This window comes from Belonocnema kinseyi, chromosome 6 (assembly GCF_010883055.1).
Source record: "Belonocnema kinseyi isolate 2016_QV_RU_SX_M_011 chromosome 6, B_treatae_v1, whole genome shotgun sequence".
Classification (NCBI taxonomy): Eukaryota; Metazoa; Arthropoda; class Insecta; order Hymenoptera; family Cynipidae; genus Belonocnema; species Belonocnema kinseyi.
This window is the reverse complement of record NC_046662.1, coordinates 125,371,232-125,380,536: the sequence shown is the minus strand read 5'-3', so window position 1 is coordinate 125,380,536 and position 9,305 is coordinate 125,371,232. Positions and strand designations below refer to the sequence as shown.

General features: G+C 33.9%; 1 protein-coding gene across 8 annotated transcripts in view; it reads right to left on the bottom strand.

Annotated features, from left to right (window-relative positions):
* The window catches only part of LOC117174109, an 829,515-nt gene that overhangs the window by 79,987 nt on the left and 740,223 nt on the right, over positions 1 to 9,305 (bottom strand). For 7 of the 8 annotated variants that reach the window (XM_033362864.1, XM_033362872.1, XM_033362867.1 and 4 more), the window contains 2 exons: positions 3,661 to 3,777; positions 3,461 to 3,562 (listed from right to left, as the gene is read on the bottom strand). In XM_033362864.1, coding sequence (XP_033218755.1) covers positions 3,461 to 3,562; positions 3,661 to 3,777 — 219 coding nt within the window. Of the gene's footprint in view, positions 1 to 3,171; positions 3,307 to 3,460; positions 3,563 to 3,660; positions 3,778 to 9,305 lie in introns of those variants that run through there. The other variant, XM_033362866.1, reaches the window with a different exon arrangement.

Here is a 9,305-nt window from a genome sequence, read left to right as displayed (position 1 = left end):
TTTGAAATTTATTTGCCTCAGTGCATGATTTTTCGTCATTTTTCGAGGTTATGGCTCAACCATGACGTGATGGGTGATTTTTGATACCGAATTTGAATTCAGATTCCCAAAATCCATAGGAATACGTGTGTCTTGTTACCAGATCCGCACACTTTTTTTTGTGTGGCTGTGTTATACTTCCAAAAGGTGATGAGTGGGAAAACCCAAAATTATCCACATTTTTCTCCGAAATGAAGCCTAGAACTCCTTAAAGAGGTAAACTGAATTTATACATATTTACAGGGATTGAAATGATTTAAATTTCGTTATGTTAAGCTAATATATAAAATTATTTATTGCAGGAGAGTCGCCAAGTGAGAGCCTATGTTCAAATCCAGGTACAAGCAATATATCTTCAATAGCCAATAAAAATCAATGCTCCGTATGTTCACCAGAGATTGTTTCCTCTTTTAATGATAAACTCTTCATTGATCCTTTTAAGTGGGCAAAGATTGTTCCTACTGAAGTTCAAAACAACCCTACAAATACGAGCATGAAACAACTGGAACTGTGACGGAATTTAGGAGATCACTTGTTTTCTTTTAAATGTACGGGTTTTGGTGATGCCTTGAAGATGGCCAAGGAAACAGTTATTAAATTTCCGGAGGCCTTCAAACATACGACGTGGAAGGGAAACGAAGATGGTTTGGTTTACTCTAATGGAGTAAATTTATTAAGACTTCGTATTTATGAGCGGCTGAAGTACGTAATCTTAATTTATTATTGTTTAATTTCTATAATTTATTTAATTGTAAATATTATCTGAACTAATCACTTTTTAGGTATCTGAAACTGCAGGAGAATAAAAAACGCAAATGAGCAGCTTTTTCATGATAACTATGCGAGCTAAAGGATTTTTGTCAATAGGAGGGAAGCCAAAAGGCTAAAATTAAAGAATGTTTTGGAGAAGCGTTGGCGTCATATAACTGAAGAAGCATATTTCCTTTTCTATTCAGAAATTCTTCTGGGAAAGAAAGTTCAAGCAGTTTGGCATACGTGTTTAGAAATGGAAGGGCCGTTAATTATTTCATATTTTAAGGATTACTGCCGTTCATATCGGAAGGCTAAAATATTCTATTGGTGGTAAAAAGCATGAATAAAGAATTTGCTGATGCTGGTAAAGCTTCCAAGGGTTTGAAGAGTAGAATGACAAGCACTTTACTTATATTTCCTTTGATTGCTTGCAAATTCCACGAAACAGATCTCTTAGTCATTTTTGTAAGTAAATTTAATTTTCGCATTAGAAATTTAAATAATAAGATTTTTCTTTATTTTTAGTATTTATGGAATTTATATGCATTTTCTGGCGAAAAAGGATGCATTTTCTACAAAATAGTAATAATTGATATTTAAATAAAAAATTATTCTAATTTTAAACCAAAAACAGTTAAAATTAAAAAAATAAGATTTCTTAACAAAATAGTTGAATTTTAAAATAAAATCTATCGTTCGTCCAATAAATTGAATATTTTCAACAACTAGTTTAACTTTAAGTCAAATAATTGAAGTTTCATTGAAGGATACTAAACTTGTCATAGAGAATGAAATCGTCTTGAGAACCAAATCGGTAATTCAGGGAATTCGGACGTTGGTTCTTAGTTACTACGTTTAAGGATACAATTATCCTCTGAAGAAAACTTCTTCATTAGAGTTTATATAACGGTAAATTCCCTTGAATGTTGTTACATTTAAAAAAATACTAAATTTTGATAAAATTTAATATTTAAGGGTGTTGTCTTGAAGTTGAAATTAATAATTTTAAATGAATTTGGTGGTTAAAGCTTTAGATCATGCGTTCTTTATGACCTGATTGTTTCTTTTTTTTGTTACAGAATGCTTTTGGACATTGATTCAGAAAAAGGACATAAGAGAGGCTGCAGAAATTCTAAAGAAGATCGGGATCCGAAAGCAGGATCATTGATTGATAGCATTATCGAATTGATGTAAAAGATATTAAAAATAAGATTAATAATATTAAGGTGAATGTTTGAATGTAATTTTAGTTAATTTAAGAAATATGTGTTTCGAGGTGTGAATTAGAATGTGAAGTAAATTTTAAGAATGGTTAGGAATATATTAAAAATCTCGAAGATAAGTTATTGAAGTTTAAATGTTCTAATTGATTATATTTATGTACATATAGTTTATTCAGAGAAGCAAGCTTAAGTTAAATACAATTAAAAGTTTTAAAAAATTAACCTGGTGTATCTTTGGTTCCCAAAAAAATAAATAATTAATAATTATCATCAATGATTATTAATTAAAAATTAACATAGGTTTAATAATTCCCACCAATTTTTGGGAATTTTCCCTACTAAACTGTGTGGGGAAATTCCCAAAAATGTAGGCATTATTGCAAAACAATTTAGGGAATTTTCCTCATCAAATCTAGGACAATTTCCACGTTTTGAAGAATATTCCACAATGTTTGTGGAATTTTCCCTGTTGAACTGTGGGGAAAATTCTCAAAATGTAGGCATTATTACACAACGGTGTAGGGAATTTTCCCCATAAAATCGTAGGGAAAATTCCCCACTTTTTGGGTGATATTCCACATGAATGATTGAAGAATTTTCCCTACTAAACGTTGGGGGAAATTCCACAAAATGTGTCACAATGCATATTTGTCTATATTTCGTTTTGTCTTAAGATGCATGATTTAAAAACTATTCGAAACAAATTTATAAACATTAAACTTTTTCACTATATTTCTGTCTTCTTCCGAGTTTATTCTATGCAAAATTTTTGTTTCTTTTCTTATGACTCTTTTTTGACAATGAGGTATAGGTCAAGACTTAGCTGGTATGTTTCTTCACTGTATGGACTTTGATTCATTCTATTTCTTATTTTACTAATCTCTATTGTACTATATGATAACAAGCGGCTGCATTCGACTTTACCAGAAGTACTTTCATTTGTCTAAACATTTGGCCAGGGAAAATGAAAATTGCAGAAAACCATCTCCTGATTTAATTCGGGTTTTCGGCCGCCGAATTTAAAGTCAGATATTCGACAGTACTTATCAAATGCTCAAAATCATCGTTGGCGTCAAATCTACCGCTCGATATTAGTTAAGACGCAGCGATTACACGGCCTGGTCATACGTCGAAGATGGTCACCCATTCGAATACAATCCGCGCTCGCAATGGCTTGGTAACTGTACTTCTCCAGAGTCGAGCTTCACCTTGCAGCTATTGTCGACGGATCCTTGGTTTTTATATTTCAAAATGCACCATCTAGTCACGTAATCGTACGATTACTATCAGCCTTAAACATAAGGGGAAGGAATGGAAATACATAGGGAAGTCCGTCCTAATTATTGATGTTATAGATAATCATTTATCTTTCGCTTCGAGATTTTATTTAAAATACTTAATTGCTTGATTTAAAATTAACTTGAGATTTAAATGGCAATAGATACCTTGAAAATGAACGTCTCTTTAGAGGAGATTTCCTGGATTTCGAAATAATCTTCAAGGTCTACTTCACAGCATACTATACATTTATTCAGATATAAGGGTCCCTATAGAAGTAAAAAAATTATTAATTTCATGTTCCCTTTTATACCTGTATGTAGCGACTTTGCGCTATAGATAACCATTGAATTATTATTGTTCTCACCCGAAGTAAAGAGTATCTTCCAATTTTTTCCTTGACAAGAAGAAGCGTAGCTTCCTTAATTCTATTTTGTTTTGGAAGAAGAGAATCATCAGATAAGTCCGGGAGTTCTTTGTTAGGCTATACATGGAAGAATACGAATGAAATTTAGTATTTTATTAGAATACGAATAATATAATAGGAAAATATGTCATAGAGAACAGTGGCTTTAATTGAAATCCCATTGGCACGCAGTGTATTATTCACAATCCAAGGCTAGGCAATAGTCCAGATGGACACATGCGCAGTAGGTCAAGGCATTATAATTTATTTCCTAGGACAAGGAAGTAACATTTTTACAGCGCCTCGTCTGAAAGTTAAACTTTCAAGCCGCGTGAAACGCTTCAAAAATGACCAGTTCCAGGTCTATTTACATTTCTCCTGCTGGGTAATCACTTCTCTGCTCTAGGAAAAAAAGAAATTAGTTCTTCTTTCGTTAGATCGTCCAATGGGAGGAAAATTTGTAATCAACAGCTAGAGCTGTTCTGCATGCATTTAATAGAACTGTTGTCAGTTAATAAAAGTTACCTGTAAATTTACATATTTTTTCATAAATTCAAAGAATTTTCAAATTTCCTAAGGTCCGAAAATTTTTATAAACTTTAAATCTAATTTTAGAAATTTATGGTATATTACGAAATTTTTCGAAATTTGTGGTAACTTTTAATAACTTTGATAACAGTTCTAATGGGCGCATGAATTCTGCTCTGAATTTTTGGTTACCTGCTTCTATATTGCTTTTCGAAATTTGTTAACCCTACAGCTATATCCAACTGATCAGTCGTCAACACATGGAGGACTGATTAGTTACAAAAATTTCTATGTAGAAAAATGTCTTCGTGCTGTACGAATAATACTTGGTTTTGGGGAGGAATGAGCCCCCGAGCCCCCCCCCCCTCCTGGCTACGCCGCCGATCCAGTGGTTAAGGGAAGATTTAACACTCAGACCGACTTGTTGCTAGAACGATTGTTTATTTTTGCTAAAAAAATGACCAATGAATAAAATAGTTTTTTTATTTTTTAACGGCCTAATATATACAATATGCAGTCAATTAAAAATATAAAAAAAGCTTTTGTATGCAAAGCAAAAATGGATTTTCGAAAATCTCGTACATAAGCCGGGCGTCGAAATTTACATGTAACTTTGACCCGTCGCCTTAACACACTCGGCCGTGTAAAAGTCAATCTTTTTTTTTTCATTTTTGTCAGATATAAATTTTAATTCATTACATCGTAATATTTATTTTGATAGAACATGAACAATTTTTAAATATTAAAAGTACGTGGTGTGTGAATAAATCATTGAAAATAATGAAGTTCGTGTGATTATACTTGCGATTAGGCTACACAATAATAGGGTCGTTGCATAACTTTTAGATACTATATTTTTTAGTACTACATAAAATTCTAAAAAGCTAAGCATATTTAAAAATTGTTTAAATACATAATTTTTTAGAAAAAACTAATATTAGGGAAAAATGATCGAAATCCCTATTCGAAAATTGTGTGACCTTGAAATGTCACATCCTGCAATACGCTTAAACAATCACTGCAGTTGTTTCATTACCTAATGAAGTACCTCACAGGCAGCTGGCGAAAATTCAAAGTACAATTATTAAGAGAGAGATTTCTTTGCTTAAAATTGTTGAAACGTATCAGATAGTCCTAAACAAATCTCACTAAAAAGTACAATATTGCTTAAAATATAAAACCAAAAGAGAGGTTAATAAAAAATGTCATTTAAGTGCGTGAGAGTGAGATATTTTCAAGCATAACCTCGAATTTTTGACAACAAAATTCGAAATCATGATATCATTTTTTTCACTCAAACCTCTTCTCAGAGCCTCTTTAGAGATATAATTATGTGGTCAAATGTTAAAGTAAGTGATTACTAGTGTTTATGAGTGACTGATGTAACTCGATGAGATAAAATATATTTCACTATCCACATGTCGACTTGTGGCACATTCGCACTGTAACACTTTACAAATGACAAATCCTGGTTGTAGTGAAAATATTGACATTTTTAGTACCTTCCAGGCCATTTTTTATACTTCTGAGACAAGTTTACAATAATAAATGCCTAAACACGTTAATAGGTTATATGTACTACTTATCCCTTTATATTTTTAGCGGTCATAGTGATTCCCCCATGATCTGGACAACCGCGCTACTAAAACTCCCGTTTCAGTCCACTCCTGGGGGTTGCATTCAAATAGTCCTTGTCTGAATTGAGGGGATCGAAACGTAATCAGTCAGGGCCGCCTGAAGCGTATCCCATTAGAATGCATGCTATTGCACAATATACTGGACTGTGTAGTCGCATACAGCGATCCTGCATAGACGACTATCGCAACCGTTCTTGTCCGGCTCCCTGGGATACTGCAAGGGCCAGCAGTTCTAGGAAGGATGAAAACGAAGTGACAGAGTGCAAGAGTTTGGTGTATGTTCATTTTTTAGTGTTCTTTCAATTTAACTGAGGAAAAATGTTTTAAAATATGCAACAACCCCAGTACTATTCATTATTTGTAATAATTATTACCTATGGCTCTATATACGCAATCAATAATGTAAAAAAAATAAATAATACATTCATGTTTAAATTTATATCCTGGATTATTATAAATATAATGCATAGGATCACACATATTATAATTATCATCTATATAATTCAAGTTAAAGAAATAATTCTCAAACATTCTTTAGGAAAATCGTTGAGAAAACAGTTCGCATATTAAGATTTCAATCACCTTCAATAATTGTTATTTATTATCTTGAATATTTAACAGTGTATATTTGATTCATATTTGATCATTCATGCAATTATGTGTTTTAATTTCCAAAATATTTGATTCAATAATTATTATTTTCTGATTTCACTTCTGTAATTTTTGTTTAAGTCGAAACCATGGTTATGTCTACATACTAGCTAAACTCTAGACACTCTTCATATATTCAAATTCGTAATGAGCTCCTAGATAGCACCAAGACCGGTACGAGACATCAAAAAGGTTTGAATCAAATACGTAGCAAAATTAGCCAGGGTCAGTGTAGCGGCACGCTAATAGAACGTGAATAGACAGGCTTTAGAAAAACCAGGGACTAGGAACGAAGCGTCGCTCGCCCTCTTCTGTTATCTAGCCAAAGAGGAGAAGAAAGCAGGTCAGCGTCTTCCCTCCGCAGTCCTCAAATAGACTGACTTAAGGCGCTTCCTCAGGCTTGAAAATCAGCCCATGTATTACTCTGACAAGTTTTTCTGCTACAATTATGAATTGTATGATTTCATATTTCAACCACAGACAACAATGTCTAGATGCTGAAACTCTCAGAGCGCTTTTTCCCTCAAAATGGCCGAGTCCTTGTTTTATTGCAATTAATTGAAAATTGATGCATTTTTTGGGCCTGGGAAGTAGCAAACCGCCACCATGAGTGTACTCATGGCGAACATAGTTCGTGGGCCATCTGTCTGGCTATGGAACAGTGGGTGGTCTAGAGTGTCATTTTTTCGACAATACTTAAACCATCATAAACTTAGGATCGAGCCGAGAATTTAAAATGAGTGCCTGCCATGCCTCACTCAACTTTCCTATTGTTAGAGATTACAGTCGGTTGAAAGAAATTAGAAATGAGCAAATATTAAGGAATTTTATTTTAATACTGTGCATTCGGTTCATTACGTAACGATAAGACGACTGAAAGAAGAAAATCGGTATAATCAGTACACATTGTGCCGTTTAATTTTATAATTCTATGGCTAGGTCCCCAACTCGAAAAAGAAGGCTCCTCTGCTTTCTGTTAATAATATTTTAATTTTTCGAATGAAAAGCAATGAAATTGAACCAAATGATGTGAATCTTGAAGCAAAATAGTTAATCAATTCTGACCAAAACAACACATTTATTGTGACGCAAGCAGTTGTATTTGGGAAAAATAAAGATTCAAGAAAAAAGATAGGAAAATTATGATTCTCTATGATTGCAGAGTTTTCAACTGAAACTTGTCACCATGAAATTAAAATAATGAAATGAATGAATAAATGAATGAGTAAATGAATGAATTAATGAATTAATAACTAAATGAAATGAATAAGAAAATGGAAATTAAATAAATGCAATTTTCATACTTTTCCTATTCAACAGTATCCAATTTTCGGCGCAGCATCTTTTTCCTTCAGTATTTTTTGTCCTACAGTCGGAGAAGAGACAAAAATAGGTGTATGCAGAAATTGAACGGATTAACCGATTTTCTTCTTTCTCTTTTTAATCGTCTTATCGTTATGTAATGCAGCGATTCCCAAACTAGTGCCGCCGGCCGATGAGGCTACCGCCGGCAGGGGATGCCGCCCCGGGCCCAGCCACTCGGCAACCCCCCCGCCCGCTATGAGGACCCTTTCATTGACATGAGAATTAAGGCTGTTTCAATAACTAAAACCCTAAAGATATGGCTCATTTCAATTCTCATTATCTGAATAATTTTCCTGATGTAATTTTAAGAAAATGAAAAAAAGTTGATGAAAATCGGTTAACATTTCGAGTAATTAAGCATATCGTTAAAAACACGCCAAATTACAAGAACTGTCAACTGGCAAGGAAGATAATAACTGATTTTCATCAACTTTCTTTTTATTTGCTTAAAATTAGATTAGGAAATTGACTCAACAAATTAAAATTTAATTTATTAACATATTAACACATTTTAATTTTTCTCAACCGGTTCTATTTCTCTCGCGTGAAACATGGTGTTTCAAGCAGTGAAGCAGTCAAGTGTCCCCCTCGGCGGCAGGGTATTGTAAAAAAATGTGAGGGTGGCGGCTCTGCCGCTGCCCAGAAAGTGCATAAAAAGTTTGGGAATCGCTGATGTAATGAACCGAATGCACAGTATTAAAATAAAATCTCTTTATATTTTCTAATTTCTTTCAACCGACTGTAATCTCTAGCAATAGGAAAGTTGAGTGAGGCAGGGCAGGCACTCCATCTAAATTCTCGGCTCGATCCTAGGTTTACGATGGTTTAAGTATCGTCGAAAAAAAGGCACTCTAGAGTCTCTACACCATCCGCTGTTCCATTGCCAGGCAGAAGGCCCACGAACTATGTTCGCCATGAGTACACTCATGGTGGCGATTTGCTACTTCCCAGGCGCAAAAAATGCATCAATTTTCAATTAATTGCAATAAAACAAGAACCAGGCCATTATTAGAAAAAAGCACTCTGAGAGGTTCTGCATTTAGACATTTATAGTCTGTGGTTGAAATATGAAATCATACAATTCAGAATTGTAGAAGAAAAACTGCCAAGATAACTTCAGCGAAATTGAACACCGCTCGAATCCTGTGCATTGAAGAAGCTCGCCCGCGAGCCTTGCCGAGATAATAGACATGCGTGTATATAGTGAATTTCGTAGTGGGAATTGATTTCTATTGGTTTGCGAGTGATATTCCAGAGCAGTAAATTGACATATGATGAAAATTGTGATTGTCATAAGCGCATGGCATAAATAAATATGCATATTTTGCAGAGCATAATCTAACGTGCAGCTCTGCACAAGTGTGCAGTTCTGAATGGAAAGTGTGCAGCTCCGAATTTGTGTTGGGGAGGTACTTTTGAAATTAT